The sequence below is a fragment of the Oryctolagus cuniculus genome, chromosome 1, assembly GCF_051225735.1.
Source record: "Oryctolagus cuniculus isolate XC-2025 breed Fujian yellow rabbit chromosome 1, ASM5122573v1, whole genome shotgun sequence".
In the NCBI taxonomy this organism is placed as follows: Eukaryota; Metazoa; Chordata; class Mammalia; order Lagomorpha; family Leporidae; genus Oryctolagus; species Oryctolagus cuniculus.
Genome location: NC_142867.1, coordinates 143052316 through 143070700, shown reverse-complemented (window position 1 = coordinate 143070700; position 18385 = coordinate 143052316). Strand labels below are relative to the sequence as shown.

The 18385-nt window shown below is 48.8% G+C and overlaps 1 protein-coding gene across 3 annotated transcripts in view; it reads right to left on the bottom strand.

Moving 5' to 3' along the window:
- The window catches only part of FBP2 (fructose-bisphosphatase 2), a 30962-nt gene that overhangs the window by 6559 nt on the left and 6018 nt on the right, over positions 1 to 18385 (bottom strand). For all 3 annotated transcript variants that reach the window (XM_051851213.3, XM_051851706.3, NM_001082128.1), the window contains 4 exon segments: positions 17391 to 17553; positions 15045 to 15137; positions 9719 to 9859; positions 5931 to 6068 (listed from right to left, as the gene is read on the bottom strand). In XM_051851213.3, coding sequence (XP_051707173.2) covers positions 5931 to 6068; positions 9719 to 9859; positions 15045 to 15137; positions 17391 to 17553 — 535 coding nt within the window.

The window sequence follows — 18385 nt, the reverse complement described above, 5'->3', positions numbered from 1 at the left end:
AACCGAGGCAGATCACTCCAAACAAGCAGAACAATTTGCTTGTAAACGTCGATTTCATTACTCACACGTGTTGTGAGACTTATTTTTTAAGAGAAAAGTACGTTGAAGATCACTCAACAATTTCTCTGAAAGCCAGGAGTAGGCAGTAGGGCACAGCTACATTTGGTCTTTCGTCTTCATTTGGTTTCCCATCTCTGATATCTGTGTTTAGTGCAACAATTCTGACGGTACAGGGGAGGTGGAAAATTCTGACGAAGCTGGGAATTAATTCAGCCTGGACTATGTAGGTGGAATGACGAGTTAAGGCAATGTTTAAAGTAAGTATTTTGTTTGGTAGCAGAAACTTTACTGTTCTTAGAGTCTTAAACACACGCTGGAGTGAGCAAAGAATCAGGAGATCCAGTCATTTGCAACAAAATGGAGGAATCTGGAACACATCATGCTGAGTGAAATAAGCCAATCCCAAAGGGACAAATACCATATGTTCTCCCTGATCGGTGACAACTGACTGAACACCAAAAAGGAAACCTCCTGAAGTGAAATGGACACTATGGGAAACGGTGACTTGATCAGCATAGCCCTGACTGTTAATGAACAACTTAATACATTATCCCTCTTAGTATTTTTTTTTGTCTGTTCTACTTAATATGACTGGTTTCATTCTGTAATTAATACACAGTTATCCTTAAGTGTTGAAAATTAACTGAAATGTGATCCCTGTTAAACATAAGAGTGGGAATAAGAGAGGGAAGAGATGTATAATTTGGGACATGCTCAAGCTGACTTGCCCCAAATGGTAGAGTTAGAAACATACCAGGGGATTCCAATTCAATCCCATCAAGGTGGCATGTACCAATGCCAGCTCACTATTCCAAGTGATCAATTTCAGTTCACAACTGATCATAATGAAAGGACTAAGAGTCAAAGGGAGCACATAAACAAGTCTAGTACCTGCTAACACTAACCGATAGAATAAATAAGGGGGAGAGTGATCCAACATGGGAAGTGAGATACTCAGCAGACTCATAGAATGGCAGATGTCCTAAATAGCACTCTGGCCTCAGAATCAGCCCTAAAGGCATTCGGATCTGGCTGAAAAGCCCATGAGAGTATTTCAGGCATGGAAAGCCAAGACACTCTGGCAAAAGATCTCTGTGAGTGAGATCCCAGTGGAAAGAACAGGTCTTCAAAGAAGGAGGTACCTTTCTCTGAAGGGAGGAGAGAACCTCCACTTTGACTATGACCTTGTCTAAACAAGATAAGAATCGGAGAACTCAGAGGGCTTCCATAGCCTTGGAAACTCATGACTGGAGCATAGGGAGATTACTGATGCCATAGACAGGAGTGTCAATTGGTAAAGTCAACAACAGGAGTCACTGTGCACTTACCCCTCATGTAGGATCACTGTCCTTAATGTGCTGTGCATTGAGATTTAATGCTATAACGAGTACTCAAACAATATATTTCACTTTGTGTTTCTATGGGGGTGCAAACTGTTGAAATCTCTACTTAATGTATACTAAACTGATCCTCTGTAAAAAAAAAAAAAAAAAAAAATTATCAACTCCCAACTTGACTCTCACTGGGATTAAACATGACAATAGGTCTGATCTGATTTCATCATCATTTAAAAAAAATCATCTATTATTTTTCACTTTATGTTTCTGTGTGGGAGCAAACTGCTGAAATCCTTACTTAATGTATACTAAGCTGATCTTCTGTATATTAAGATAATCGAAAATGAATCTTGATGTGAATGGAAGGGGAGAGGGAGTGGGAAAGGGGAGGGTTGTGGGTGGGAGGGACGGTATGGGGGGGAAGCCATTGTAATCCATAAATCGTACTTTGGAAATTTATATTCATTAAATAAAAGTTAAAAAAAAATAAAAAAATGAAAATAAAAAAAAAATGAGCCACTGTTCTTAGCCACTCCCCCTTTCTTCTACACTTCTCAGCCAAGTTCTCTGAAACAACAGTTTTACACATTGTCTCCACCTCAACTATAATTCAGGCTTTTAAAGGGTTTATTTTATTTATTTAAAAGAAGAGTGACAATAGAAAGGGGAGAGACAGAGCTATTTCATCCACTGGTTCACTCCCCAAATAGCTGTGACAACTGGGGCTGGACCCAGCCAAAGTCAGGAGCTAGGAACTCCATTCAGGCTCTCTGTGGGGGTGGCAGGGTCCTAAGTACTTGGGCCATCTTCCTCTGCCTTCCCATGCACATGGATCATAAACACAGCAGCCAGGACTTGAACCAGCACTTTGATATGGGATGCCAGCCACAATGCTGACTCCCTGGGTCTCCACTGCTTTCCTTTGAAAGTACTATTTTTAAAGTTTCTCAATAGGCTAACATTCATTTTAAAAACAAAAGGGTGGGTATTTCTCTGTGTGGGGCAATGCATGCCTAATGTGTGTGTGTTCACTTTCTCAGCTTTTAAATAAAACTTTATCACTTTGTGCACCTAATATGCACAAAGAATGCTTAGAATGCTTCTTTATGTACAAGGCAAGAGTCTGACAAGAACCTAATAATGCACTCCCTCACTTCAATTAGGCTTCTCATTTAATTAAGGGATAAAAGGACCTATCCTTGGGAAAACTAGAATCCCTGAGGTTGAAATTGTTACCAGGTATTGGGGGGAACCAGGGCAATGTAGAATAAGAGAAGATTAAAAAAATCTGGTATTAAAATTGAGTTGCACACTGATTCCAATAATACGTAAGTCAACTTATAACTACCTAAGTAAAGTTTATATATTCTGTATCTAATGCATATACTTCTCATTGTCTTATTTTACTTTACTGTCTTCATTTTGGATTTCTGGATTAATCTTAGGATCTAGTGAAAGTGCTCCCTAATACAGCACTTTTTCTCTGTAGATGGAAATCTATATTGGGTCATAAAGTCTTTACAATCAGTGTCTATTAGTTCATGTTATTAAAATGAAATAGAACCAAAACAAATGGGATGGAATGGAATGGAATGGAATGGATAGAATAGAATAGAATAGAATAGGGAAAAAATGTGTTAGAGTGCACTAGCGTAGTTAGGTAGGTCGTTTCACTTTTGGTTGTGCCTGTGTGTGTGTGTGTGTGTGTGAGTGCATGCACATTCATGCACCTGTGTTCTGAGTTGGATGTGAAATACATTTCTTAGCAGTTATAGTCAAAAAGTGTTTGAAAAACTCAGACCCAGTCAGTCTGCTCCACTCCTGGAGTATCTGTGGGAAAACTCCGTCACTCCCCTCAGAGCGTTCACTCTGCTTTGTAAAACTGCAAAGCTTCCCTTGTTTTAGAGCTTTGGGGTTCTTCTGGTTCTCGTCACAATATTTCAGGGGCTGACACTGTGCTGTAGCGGGTAAAGCTGCCACTTGCAGGGTCAGCACCCCATATGGGTGCCAGTTTGAGTTCCTGCTACTCCACTTCCAATCCAGCTCTCATGGCCTGGGAAAGCAGTAGAAGACGGCCCAAGTCCTTGGGCCCCTGCACCCGCATGGGAGACCTAGAAAAAGCTCCTGGCTCCTGGCTTTGGACCAGTGCAGCTCCAGCTGTGGTGGCCATCTGTGGAGTGAACCAGCAGATGGAAAACCTCCCTCTCTCCCTCTCTCTCTCTCTCTTTCTGCCTTTCAAATAAATAAATAAAATTAAAAAAAAAAGTTCATGGGAAATGTAAGTTATGAAAAACCATGAATAGATTTCAATATTTTGCACCAAATCAAACTTACATGAATTCCATTTTCCCCAAACTTTTTGAGGTGACCTCATGTGTATGTGTGTATACACAAATACACACACACACACACACACACACACGTGCGTCCATATGAACAGTCTTCAAAACATTCATAGAAATGTAAATTATGAAGAAAACTACGCGTGGACTTCAAACTTCGAGGCATAAAAGAAGCCCTTATATTTTAATTCCATTTCCCATGAACTTCCTGAAGAACCTGCATATGTGAGCATATAAGGGATACATACAACATATTTACATTTAGCTCTGCCATACATTTCTTAAAATTTTGTGGACACATCTCCCTATCAATAGACAAAGACGGAGCTGCCCACGTCCATGAAGAAGCCCTACTGAATGAGACTTTCACATACCTCCTTGACCTTTCCCAGGGGACACATTCCTGGGGGAATTTAGGATAAACTGTTGAGCAAGAAGATACAGATCTGAAATCTTTGCCAACACTTTGCCAGAATGCCTTCAGAAAATGCGGTCACATTTATCTTCTAAGAATTTACCAGAGGGCTTGTTTTCCTACACCACTGAGCCCCGTTTAGCTTTCAAAGCTTTACCAGTGTCACCTGTGGAAATGAGACCAGGAGGCTGCTTTTTTAATTCGCATTTCTTTCTTTCTCAGCTTCTTCCCTTTGGCTGCTTAAATGCAAATATTGCCTCCACCACTTGCAAAGTCATTCTGTTTGCCTGGTTCTCATCCTCACCTTATCAAGTTATAAGAAGCTCCTTGAAAAGCTAAACTGGTCACCCCCATGTATCTGCTACATACATAAGGGCGCTTCAAAAAGACCAGGGGGAATGGCATTAAAAGAGGACTTTATTTTGGTGCAAAACTACTTTGAAATTCAGGCACAGTTTTTTCATAACACCCTCATGTGTGGTAGTTCTGCCTGCAACTTACCCTTCAAAAAGGTGTTTTTTCCCACAGAAGTGGTACTTTTCCATGCTCAATAAATACCTTTCTTTAGGAGACAGCATTTTTATTTTTTAGCCTAGACTTGGAACCACTCTGAAGCCATCGCTAAGTCTGGGAACTTGAGAATAATGTTGACTTCACCAACAACACCACAGTCAAATCCTGTCCCTTGAGCCTCAAGACGTGGCTGCTATGGCAAAATAATACCCTGTGAGGGAACAGGACAGGAAATTGCATTGCTGAGAATTTATCTCTAAAAATCCAAGAAAGAAAGAAGGAAGAAAACTCGCTGAAGCTTCTGTTTCAGGCAGCAAAGCCAGGCCCCAGTGTCCTGAGGACTGAGTGCCACCAGGCCCATGAAATCCTGAGCTCTTTTTCCCTGGAGCTGCAGGGACAGCTGGTCTGAGGACAAACGACCCCCTCTCACTGCATACCTCAGAGCTGGGGAGGAGCCGGCCAACTGGTAAACCGGCTTCACTCCGCTCCCAACCTGGGCCCCACTTCCCACTCTTGGTCTGGAAGTTCTTTGCCTCTGGCCTCACAGCCACGCAGCAGACATCCTAAAGGGACTGTGTGGGCTGGGTTCACAGCCACGTGACTTCCAAAACGCAGGGATCAGGTGCAGAGAGCCCACCGACTCCCTGAAACTTGCCTAAACACAGGGGCCGGTGTTACAGCAAGTGACTTGAACTTCCAAATGCTACTGTTCCATCTAAGAGCCAATGTAACTGAGCTGCGGCCTACCAAGCTAATGAGCCTGAGCGAGGGCCAGCCTGAACCTCTGCATTTTGAAAACGTGTCCCTGCTTCCTTTTTATTTTTTAATTAAACTTCTCAATGGTACATTTATGTTTAGTTTTTGTTTATTTGAAAGGCAGAGTGACAGAGGGAGACAGAGACAGATAGAGAGAGATTTCTCTGCCCGCAACAGCTGGGGCTGGGCCAGGCCGAGATTAGGAGCCAGATCTCCCACTTGGGCGGCAGGGACCCTGCTACTGGAGCCAGTGCTGTGCCTCCCAGGGTGCACATGAGCAGGAAGCTGGAGTCTGGAACAGCGCCAGGACCCAAAGCAATGATTTGTCTCCAAGAAACTCCACTTGTAATTGTAACTAAAAACAAGCTGACTGCTCCAAACTCATGCTGTGCAGAGCGACAAACAGTGGCACCAACCTCTTTCACCCAGGCCCCCAAAACTACCTCCTAAAGGGACCCCACTGGGGCAGGACTCTCCCCGCTATAAGCCTTCGCTTCCTGCACTCACCTCGGGGAATTTCTTCTTCTGCACATACTCCGTGGTGGCTGCATCGAAATACTTGGCATAGCCCTCGTTGAGGCTGAAAATCTTCCCCTTCTTCTTAATCTTAACATCTTTCTCCACCAGGACAAACTCACCAAGAGCCTGGAAAGATGGAGAGAGACAATGTGATGCTAAGAGGGGCCAGGAGACAGAAGCCAGCCGCACACTCCACAACCGCGGGAGAACAGTGGGAGACGGGCACCCGCAGCGAGGACCTGGGGTCACTGTGCCGTCCTGGAGCTTGCCCTGGTCTGGTGTCACTTCACAGCAGGGTAGAAAGAACAGCAATGAGACGGAAGTGACACAGGCAGCTCCAGGAGTAGCAGAACAAGAGGTAACCTAGTTCAAGGGCAAGAGGATCTGCAATCTTCTTTATTTACCTGCCTGTGTTCCATTGTCAACGAGGCTGCCGATTGCTAAGGACCACAGCTGTAACATCCCCCAGGTTCTCACATTAACCCAAGTTAGTATGTTCGGGAAGGTGTGAGCCAGCAACCATCCGCAATGAGAGAAGAACTCACACTATGGGGAGCAGGCACAGTTTGACTATTAGTTTGTGGTCCAGTTATTTGATCTTAATGAAAAGTTGTTGGTATCCCGATATCTGGGGACAAGAAGAAAGCTCTTGCCTCAGAAACTACGTTCACTCAGCATTAAAAATTAGTTACAATTAAAAAAAAAAAACTAGAAAAATCTACCAAGTTGTTACAGAATTCTGCCCAGCTACCCTACAGCCACACCAGGCACCCGTTTACCGGGTCTGGGGACGGGGCCTGAGCTGGTGACAGGGCGTCTGCCCCACTGGCGCAGAGTTCGCCTCCAACACTGACGTGCCCTGGGTCACCAGAAGGAAATTTTGGGAAACCAGCCTCATCTTGACGCATGTCAAAAACCTTAAGCAGGAAAAGAACTCCCGAGACGGCAGCTCGCAGCGAGACCACGAGATGCTGAGGAACACAAACACTCCCCGAGCAGAGAGAGCCAGGGCCAGGCTGATCGTGTCGGAAACAAAGCAGTGACCAGGATACTCAGCAGGTGCAGAAGGGACTCGACGGCCCTCTAGTTTATCAGCAAGCAGCATGGCAGAAACACAACTGTCCCCTTAGCTGGAGGAGGAGCCCCTGCTGCCACAATGGGCAGGTCTCGTCTGTCCAAGGGACGCACAAGCCCCTGCAGCTCTGTCCCCTATCATGGGATGGGACAGCTATGGCACCTTCCCATGCCTGGGAAGCATGACCCTTCATGCCGTGTGGTCACCAACAGCCACTGAGTAGTAACGTGGTCCCCACACACTTGGATAAGAGGGGACCTGATCACCAGGCACCAGGCACACTTGTCATTCAGAAACCATAGCTCCCATGTGAAACTTAATGCCTTGACTTTGAGGTGCACCTGTACTGCAAAGTTTGGTGAACAAGAAGTGGGGCCTCTGTGCCCCAGATCAAAGCATCACCCCATAAACCCATGGATGCAACGGGCCCCAGTTAATAGCACTGGAAACTAACTCTGTCCCATGAGACCACCTCCGTGAGCTGCCGGTCACCTCCCAGGCCCTTTCTGTCTGTGACCATTGCCGGAAGTTCCTGTAGCTCCAAGTACACATCCCCCAAAATGTTCCAGACTTTGCATCCAGGGCCTGTGCTCAAATGTCCTGTGCAGTGGAGTGGAGTGACCCAGAGGGTCTCAAGCTAACACTGAGAGGTCAGGCTGTGGTGCACCTCCTCTTGCCGTCACGACACAAGCTCTGTGCCTGTCTCTGGCCCAGCTTGGCTCTCCTGTCCCAGTGGGAGACCGAATGCAGAGACTGTGCCTGAGTCCTTGAGTTGGACCCTGAGCCACAGGCTCCTCCCCACCCCGCACACCTGCCCATGGCCTCTAGAACTGCTTCAGAATGTTCTGGATATTTCCCTTGCCCTCAAGGGCAGCATGTTCAGAATGAGTCGTGAAGTGCATCCCAGCAACACCTGTCGCTGGCATGATCTTGGGCAAGTTGCCCACCCTTGCTGCACCTTACTTTCCTCATCCGAACATGGGACTAACAGTAGGAGCCCCTCATAGAGCGGCTATGAACTCTATATGTCTCAATAGAGGCAGATTGCTTGGGACAGATAGCCGCCCACCACTTAGGCAGCATGATCTGACTGCTGGCTGGCATTCCGGAACCGTTTTAGAAAGCACTCTTCATTGTCTGAGGGTAATATGAATAAGCCGTAGAATGTCTTGGGATTTGCCTCCTTCTCCGAAAATCACAGAAATTACAGCACCAGTAAACTGGCTCAGCAAGCACTCCTAGTCTATATGTGAAAAGACTGCACACGAGTCCTCGAAAAAGTCCAGGGCAAGTTTACTGTAATGCAAAGCATTTTGAAAACTATGCAGATCCAGGAACTCTGAAGAAACTCTGTTCTGTTCTTGAGACACTGCAACCCCCCAACGTCCCACACCTATGCACCGACGTGGACACTTCATGCGGGCAGGAGTGTTGGTTGGGTGAGAGCTACATCACCACTGCCTAGTGCTGCTTCGGGATATAGTAGGTGCTCAGTCAACACTGGTAAATCTTACTTAAATTGAAATACTGGGGGCCGGCGCTGTGGCGCAGCGGGTTAAAGCCCTGGACTGAAGTGCTGGCATCCGTTATGGGCGCTGGTTCTAGTCCTGGCTGCTCCTCTTCCGATCCAGCTCTCTGTTGTGGCCTGGGATAGCAGCAGAAGATGGCCCAAGTGCTTGGGCCCCTGCACCCGCATGGGAGACCTGGAAGAAGCTCCTGGTTCCTGGCTTGGGATCGGCACAGCTCTGGCCATTGTGGCCAACTGGGAAGTGAACCAGCGGATGGAAGACCTCTCTCTCTCTGTAACTCTGTATTTAAAATAAATAAAATAAATCTTTAAAAAAATTGGAAATACTGAGCTTTTCACTAGGTAAACACCAGAGGCTTTGAATTTTCACGAGACTTGATTATATCGACAAAGAAGCTCTCTGGTAATAGACAAAAGCATGTAGCATTGAAAAGAGAAATTCTGTAACTTAAAAATCTTTTCCAAAATTTCTCCCAATCATTGTTACGGTGCATACGCTACTGAGATTCAGCATCGTGGTTTGTTTTTTTTTTTTAATTTTTTTTGACAGGCAGAGTGGACAGTGAGAGAGAGAGAGAGAAAGAAAGAAAGAGAAAGGTCTTCCTTTTACTGTTGGTTCACCCTCCAATGGCTGCTGCGGCCGGCGCACTGCGCTGATCCAAAGCCAGGAGCCAGGTGCTTCTCCTGGTCTCCCATGGGGTGCAGGGCCCAAGCACTTGGGCCATCCTCCACTGCACTCCCTGGCCACAGCAGAGGGCTGGACAGGAAGAGGGGCAACCGGGACAGAATCCGGCGCCCCGACCAGGACTAGAACCCGGGGTGCAGGTGCCGCAGGCAGAGGATTAGCCTAGTGAGCCGCGGCGCTGGCTGGCATTGTGTTCTTAATACTCAGTCTCTAGCCAGTGATTTCTGCCTGCGACCAGGATTGCGCTGTTGCATTTTCCACCTTACCCAGAGGCCTCCATTGATGCTACAGGGCTCTCCCCCAAACGCCCTCACTCAGAGAGAGGACTTTGATGTCTTCCTTCATGTTGGTACCGGCTCCCCGGTGACCCTCCCCAGCCCGCAAAGCAAGTACTAGGAACAACCAGGAAATTATCCCAGGACACTGGGAGGCAGCCACAGAGGCCCATGGTGTCCCCAGGTGCAGGTGCCACTGGCTTTGCTACTCACTGGGTCCAGCATGAAGAGGTCCACTCCCTGTCCCGTGGAAAGAGCCACCAAGGTCGCGCTGCCGTAGAGCGCGTAGCCTGCGGCCACGATATTGCGGCCAGGCTGCAGGGCGTCTTTGTCGGAAGGCTCGTCCTCTGTGGTCTGCGGAAGAGAGCAAAGAAACGTGGGGCATCGCTGTCTCCGGAGAGAACCCTACACCCGGGAGGCCTGCGCTCACATTCCTTGGGGCCCCTGGACGAGGCGCAGTGCTCAGCCTTTGCAGCTGCCCCAGTCGTACTCAGAGGAAGCAGGATGCTACGTTAAGGAAGAGCCCAGGCTGTCAGGCACACAGCCCAAAAATGTTCTCTCCCATTCTGCTGGATGTCTCTTCTCTCTGCTGATTGCTGCCATGAGCTGTTCCATTGCATTGACTGGTGAATAATGACAAAAACAATGACAGATAGAATGTTTTCCGAATATTTTTTGATCCAAGGTTGGTTGTCTCTTCGGGTGCAGAAGCTGAGAAAACAGAGAGCCAACTGCACTTCCAAATACGGATGACACGTAAGAATTACGCTCGCAGGAAGCAGGCCCGGAACAGCAGCCTGTGTGCCTCACACACAGTGGAATTATGTCCACTGTGCTACTCAACTCTCCAACAGAATCGCTTCTTAAGATACTACAGGGAGGCTGGTGCTGTGGCGTAGTAGGCTAACGCTCTGCCTGTGGCACCAGCATCCCATATGGGCACCGGTTTGAGTCCCGGCTGCTCCACGTCTGATCCAGCTCTCTGCTCTGGCCTGGGAAAGCAGTAGAAGAAGGCCCAAGTGCTTGGGCCCCTACACCCACGTGGGAGACCCAGAAGAAGCTCCTGGCTCCTACTCCCACGTGGGTGCAGGGGCCCAGACCAAAGCAGAGAACTGGATCAGAAGTGGAGCAGCTGGCACTGTGGCTCACTAGGCTGATCCTCCGCCTGCAGCACCAACACACCGAGTTCTAGTCCTGGTCTGGGCACCGGATTCTGTCCCGGTTGCCCCTCTTCCAGGCCAGCTCTCTGCTGTGGCCAGGGAGTGCAGTGGAGGATGGACCAAGTGCTTGGGCCCTGCACCCGCATGGGAGACCAGGAGAAGCACCTGGCTCCTGGCTTCAGATCATCATGGTGCGCCAGCCACAGCAGCCATTTTGGGAGTGAACCAACGGCAAAGGAAGACCTTTCTCTCTCTCTCTCTCTTTCTCACTGTCCACTCTGCCTGTCAAAAAAAAAATAGAAGTGGAGCAGCTGGAACTTGAACCGGTGCCCATATGGGATGCCAGTGCTTCAGGCTGGGGCTTTAACCTGCTGTGCCACAGTGCCAGCCCTAGGGTTTTTAATATAAGTCAAAATCTTTAGTCTTACTCTGGCAAAAAAAATGACCTAAATGAAAGATCTCTGCGAGTGAGATCCCAGTGGAAAGAACAGGTCATCAAAGGAGGTACCTTTCTCTGAAGGGAGGAGAGAACTTCCACTTTGACTATGACCTTGTCTAAATATGATCAGAGTTGGCATACTCAAAAGGCTTCCATAGCCTTGGCAACTCATGGCAAGAGTCTAGGGTGATTACTGATGCCATAAACAAGAGTGTCAATTTGTAAAGTCAACAACAGGAGTCATTGTGCACTTACTCATGTAGGATCTCTGTCCTTAATGTGCTGTACATTGTGATTTAATGCTATAACTAGTACTCAAACAGTATTTTTCACTTTGTGTCTCTGTGTGGGTGCAAACTGTTGAAATCATTACTTAATATATGCTAAACTGATCTTCTGTATATAAAGAGAATTGAAAATTAATCTTGATGTGAATGGAAGGGGAGAGGGAGCGGGAGAGGGGAGGGTTGCGGGTGGGAGGGAAGTTATGGGCAGGGTGGGGGGAGCCATTGTAATCCATAAGCTGTGCTTTGGAAATTTATATTCATTAAATAAAAGTTAAAAACAAACAAACAAACAAAAATCTTTAGTCTTCCCCATGGAAGCATCTGAAACATTTTCCTCCAGCCATTAAGAGGACCCTGCTTTCTTTTCTTTCTTTCTTTCTTTTTTTTTTTTTTTATTTTTTTGACAGGCAGAGTGGACAGTGAGAGAGAGAGACAGAGAGAAAGGTCTTCCTTTTGCCGTTGGTTCACCCTCCAATGGCCGCCGCGGCCAGCATGCTGCGGCCGGCGCACCGCGCTGATCCGAAGCCAGGAGCCAGGTGCTTTTCCTGGTCTCCCATGGGGTGCAAGGCCCAAGCACCTGGGCCATCCTCCACTGCACTCCCTGGCCACAGCAGAGGGCTGGCCTGGAAGAGGGGCAACCGGGACAGAATCCGGCGCCCCGACCGGGGCTAGAACCCGGTGTGCCGGCGCCGCTAGGCGGAGGATTAGCCTAGTGAGCCGCGGCATCGGCCTTTCTTTTTTTTTAAGAGCAGCTAATTTTTATTTATTTATTTGACAGATAGAGTTATAGACAGTGAGAGAGAGAGAGAGACAGAGAGAAAGGTCCTCCCTCCGTTGGTTCACTCCTCAAACGGCCACCACGGCCGGCGCTGCGCCGATCCAAAGCCAGGAGCCAGAAGCTTCTCCTGGTCTCCCATGGGGTGCAGGGCCCAAGCACTTGGGCCATCCTCCACTGCCTTCCCGGGCCATAGCAGAGAGCTGGACTGGAAGAGGAGCAACTGGGACAGAATCCGGCGCCCCAACCGGGACTAGAACTCGGGGTGCCGGCGCCACAGGTAGAGGATTAGTCTAGTGAGTCACGGCACCAGCCCCTGGACCCTGCTTTCTGTGTGCAAAACCAGAGTTCTGCCGATAGCTCCTGACTACAAGGCTCTCCTGTATACCCAGTCCTGATCCTGCAGCCACAGCTAGGCCTCCCACCCTCTCCTACACCCTCAGGGACTTGGTCAGCTTAGAGACCCACTTCTCCTCCCTTTTTTAATTTTTTTAATTTATTTATTTTTTATTTTTTGACAGGCAGAGTGGACAGTGAGAGAGCGAGACAGAGAGAAAGGTCTTCCTTTTGCCGTTGGTTCACTCTCCAATGGCCGCCGCACCACGCTGATCCAATGGCAGGAGCCAGGTGCTTCTCCTGGTCTCCCATGGGGTGCAGGGCCCAAGCACTTGGTCCATCCTCCACTGCACTCCCTGGCCACAGCAGAGAGCTGGCCTGGAAGAGGGGCAACCGGGACAGAATCCGGCGCCCCGACCGGGACTAGAACCCAGTGTGCCGGCGCCGCAAGGCGGAGGATCAGCCTAGTGAGCCGCGGCGCCGGCCTCTCCTCCCTTTTTAACAACTATATTTGTCTGGTTTGGGTATCAGGGTAATACTGATAAGTTAATTAATAAGAATTAGTAAGTGTTTATTCCTCTACTCTGAAATACATGGAATAATCTCAGTATTTTGTGAAATTCACCAGTGAAACCAATTGGGCCTGGAAATACCTTTTTTTTTTTTTTTTTTTTTTTTTGACAGGTAGAGTTAGACAGTGAGAGACAGACAGAGAAAGAGGTCTTCCTTCCGTTGGTTCACCCTCCAATGGCTGCTATAGCCAGCGCTGCGCCGATCCGAAGCCAGGAGCCAGGTGCTTCCTCCTGGTCTCCCATGCGGGTGCAGGGCCCAAGCACTTGGGCCATCCTCCACTGCCTTCCTGGGCCACAGCAGAGAGCTGGACTGGAAGAGGAGCAACCAGGACTAGAACCAGGTGCCCATATGGGATGCTGGTGCCGCAGGTGGAGGATTAACCAAGTGAGCCATGGCGCCGGCCCCAATACCTTTTTTTTTTTTTTTTAAGTTTATTTTTATTTATTTGAAAGGTAGAGAGACAGATACAAAGAGAGATCTTCTATCTGCTGGTTCACTCCCCAGTTCCCTGCAACAGCCAGGGTTGGGCCAGGGTGAAGCCAGGAGCCCAGCACCCAGTCCAGGTCTCCACTGAGTGGCAGGAATCCAGCTCCTTGAGCCATCTCCTGCTGCCTCCCAGAGTGTGCATCAGCAAGAAGCTGGATCAGAAGAGGAGCCAGGACTTGAACCCAGGCGCTACAATATGGGATGGGGGAATCAAAGTGGTGCACCACAGTGCCTGCCCCTGGATGTTTCTTTTTTTGAATTGTATTTTCTGAACAGTTATACAGCCTCATAACTAGCCACTCAAGTTATCTATTTCATATGGGGTAGCTCTGAGCCTTTTTAGGAGTTGGCCCATTTTGTGTAAGTTGTACAATGGATACAGGTACAATTGCTTGCATTACTACCTTATTATCCTTTTGATGGCTCCTAATGTTTTTAATATCAAAACAACATGAGATGAACAATCTAATATACAAATATTTATAACCCTGATCGTTTTCCCAAAAGGAATTCCAAATAATTGAGGAATGTGCCTGAGAAGGCACCAGAAGATGGCCCGAGTACTTGGGCCCCTGCCAACCACGTAGGAGACTGGATGGTGTTCCTGTCTCCTGGCTGATAATGATGTTACAAATGGAAAATTCTATACTCGACCTCATGGACAATAGCAGTCAAAACATGCCTACTGAAAATACTGCTGTGATTTACCTGCAGGCTGTGTGCATGAGGAGGATATGAAATATAAATGAATTTCATGTCTGCACTTGGAGCCCATCCCCAGGATATCACATGGTGTCTATGCAAATATTTCAAAGTCCAAAATAACTCTTGTGTTCCCAAGCATTTTGGAAAAGGGATGCTCAGCCTGCACCGAGTCTGGCAGGAGTGTTCCATCCAGGCTTTCAAAACAAGGTCACTGGGGCCGGCGCTGTGGTGTAATCAGTAAAGCTGCCAGCTACAGTGCCGGCATCCCATATGGGTGCCGGTTCGAGACCCGGCTGCTCCTCTTCCCATCCTGCTCTCTGCTGTGGCCTGGGAAAGCAGTAGAAGATGGCCCAAGTCCTTGGGCCTCTGCACCCACATGGGAGACCCTAAGAAGCTCTGGGCTCCTGGCTTCGGACCAGTGCAGCTCCAGCCATTGAGGCCAACTGGGTAGTGAACCAGCAGGTGGAATACCTCTCTCTCTCCCTCTCTCTCTCTTTCCTCTCTCTGTGTAACTATGACTTTCAAATAAATAAATAAATCTTAAAAAAAAATACCTGTGAAAGGGATGATCCTTTCACTTTACTCTCCTAGGAATGCCGGGAAAAAGGCAGAGAGCAGATCACCAATGCAGCTATTCCCATGCAAAGCCTCTAGCAGGGAGATTTTCCTGGTTTGCCCACAGTGGTGGGGTCTGGTCAGTGGGGCAACAACACTCAGGCCAGGAACCTCCCAGGAAGCCCACATGAAGGAGGTGAGAAAGGCCAGCCCATGCACTCACCTTCCTGTAGATGGCAAATATGGTCCCAATGGAGGCCAGGCAGTCAATGTTGGAAGATCCATCCAGCGGGTCAAAGCAGACCACGTATTTCCCCTAAAGGGACAAAGGGGAGCAGCACCGGCCACATGAGCACATCCGCCCATGGGCACAGCTGCCACACAGCCGTGTGTGGCAGACAGCATGACATCAAAAAGAGATTTAGAGACACTGCATGTCATCATTCAAAAAAATGCTGGCACTTGTGGAGGACAGCGTGCACCAGCACACACAACGCTTACAGCTCAGAGCTGGTCCTACCCCCAGTAGATCTGTGGACCCCCGAATAAGATGTTGGGGAGCCACCCATCTGCAGGTGCTTGGGCTCCTCCATACACACACACACACACACACACACACACACACCTGAGCTCTTAGCTGCTCCAGATGTCACAAGAACCTGTGGAATTGGCACCTTGAGGGAAGGGGTGGGGAGTGAGAGATAATCTTGGGCCACTGCCCCAAAGTGCCCACAGTAACGTAGGCCATGGCTTTAGGGATCATTCTTCCTGGGCCTCTCCCCAGACTGGACTGTTTTCATCGTAAGCCATTTTTACCAAAAAGGCTTGAGAAAGTCTCTGAACACCATTCCTGGTGCCTCTGGATCTGTCTGACTCAGAGAGCAGGTGCAGACGTCAGAATACAAATATTCCTCTGGATTCCACTGCCGCCAATGTGCTGGCCCAACGTGAAGCCCAGAAGATGGAACAAGTCGGGTCTTGTGAGACCCATGTTCCCCACGTCCACTCACCCTGCGGTCTGTCCCAGGCAGGGCCAGCCGACATGCCAGGCAGGAAATTCTCAGATTTTTGCTATGGGCGAGCTACCAAGAGAGCCCTAGCCTGGTGCACGAATCACTGATAAATAGCACGTCAAACAGGAGGCATTTCTCTCTCTACCCAAATGTGTCCTCCCCAACTGGCCAGCCAGCGACGCCCCAGCTTCATTTGAGTCTGCTGTCTTTTTCTCTCCTTGCTCAGCCAGAGAGCGAGGGGGGAAGTAGGGTAATCCACAAAGTTGGAAATTCCACAGCCTCTCCACGAATAGCCCCTTGATCCACTGCTGCATTCATTGGCTGGCAAAGTTCAAGGTGCTCAAGTGTCAGGAGAGGCGGTAGCAGCAAAGCTCTCTTCACGGAACTGGTTTCTAACAGGACTCCAGCGAGCCCACATATGAGTGGGTGGTGGTGAATGCACTCAGGAAAAAGCAACTGCAGGGTGGCACTGTGGCCAGCAGGTGAAGCTATGGCCTAAAGCAGTGGCGTCCCTTATCAGAGCATCGGTTCAAGTCCCAGCTGGACTTGGAGCCTCTGGGAAAGCAACAGAAGACAGCCCAAGTGTTGGGAACCTGCCACACATGTAGCAGACCCAGATGGAGCTCCAGGCTTTGGCCTGAACCAGCCCTGGCCATTGTGGCCACTTGGGGATAGATCTTCCTCCCTGTCTCTCCCTCTATATATCACTCTACCTTTGGAAATAAATCTTTAAATAGAGAGAAAGAGAGAGAGAGAAACCAAAGGGGAAGTGGATGGGGATGAGGGAGGTAGCATTCAACAATGGGTCTGACTGGAATTAGGAAAAAGGCCACAAGGAACCCAGGAAGAGAACTGTAGACAAAGGGATGGCAGGTGCTCCTGGCGCGGCACGGAGAGCAGCCATGGAGCAAAACCAAGAACTAGTGAGAAGACTCACGTGGCTCCAGCCACCTGGGGAGGACAGCAGTAGATTAGATGGGAGCCTGGAGACTGGAGATTGATTTCCTATCAGCTGAATTTTAAACTTGGAGATAATAAGTTTAATTAAGCTTAAGTTATGTGGAACAAATGCCCTGCATGGTATCTGGTAGGTGCTTAATAAGCTAGGCTTTATCTTTTCCTTCCTTCCAGAAAAATCACAGAGAAATGGCCTGTCATATCCAGTGTGTCAAACAAGGGCCCACAGCGCCAGCACCTATTTTGTGTTTCTGCATTGTGGCTGAACGCTGGTTGGCCTTATGGCTGCCAGCCAAACCTTCCCTTTACAAAAGCGGGGGGGGGGGGGGACCCTTGTGACTACAGACCCTCTGCAGTCACACCCTGCACTAACCAACTCTACCGTTGTGTTAACGCCAGAGCGTGGGGATTTTAGGAGTTCTTTTCTCGATTGATCTACGAGTCGGTCAGGTGCGAAGACACCTCTACCCAAACCATAACCCCTCGGGCGGGGGCTGTGGGAGGAGAGTCAGGGGCTGTCCTGTGCAGTTCTTCCTGGGAGCTCTGCTTTGGCACCACCTACTGGTGAGGGCAGATTCTGCAGCCACCCCGGGACGCACCCGTCTCTCCTTGGCGGTGATGATGGCCTCTTTGTTCTCCTCCGAGACCAGCACGCAGGTGCTGTAGGAGGACTGCAGCATGTTGATCACCAGGGCATTGGACAACACATCCAGCTTCTTCACCTCGTCTCCCGTCACGTTCACGGTGCCCGCGATTCCATACCTGAGACGACAGAAGGCTGCATCAAGTCACCGAGGGACGCATCACCCCGGGGAAGATCCCACACGCGCCAGGACACCCGCAGCGTCTCCAGGCTATATACAAGGGGCAGTTCTGAAAGTTCTCGGAAAATAGAATTAAGAGATAAGTTTAACTGGGTGCAAAAAATAAAATTGAGATCTGGTGCCGGCATTGTGGTGCAGCGGGTTAAGCTGCCAAGTGCAATGCCAGCATCCCATATCAGAGCACCTGTTAGAGTCCTGGCTGCTCTGCGTGCGCTCCAACTCCTTGTTAACGCACCTGGAAAAGCAGCAGAAGATGCCTAAGAACTTGAGTCCTCGCTACCCACGTGGGAGACCTGGATGGAGCTCCAGGCTCCTGGCTTCAGCTTGGGCCAGCCTTGGCTCGTGTGGCCATTTGGGGAGTGAACCAGCAGATGAAAAATATCTATCTCTCTCTCTCTCTCCCCCACTGTTTCTGTAACTGCCTTTCAACCACATAAATCTTTTGTTAAAAATTGAAATTCATTCATGGTTTTCATCATAGTGTGCATTTTGCCATGAACTTTTTGAAGACCCCACCGAGACACGGATCTCAAAAATTGTTTGAACCAAAAGAGACGTGATCTTTTAGTTCCTTTCTCTGTGAACTTACTGAAATGCCCTGTATTGGGCCTTGTCGCCTCGCCTGCTTTTCACCTTGAGGACATGGCCCCATTTCCTTGCCTCCTCCCCCAGTGAGATTGGGGAATTCAAGCTGGGGCTGGACAGGACAGCAGAGCTCATAAAATCCAGACGCATCACCGCAGGTAAGGGCTCCTTCTAGCACTGGGCTC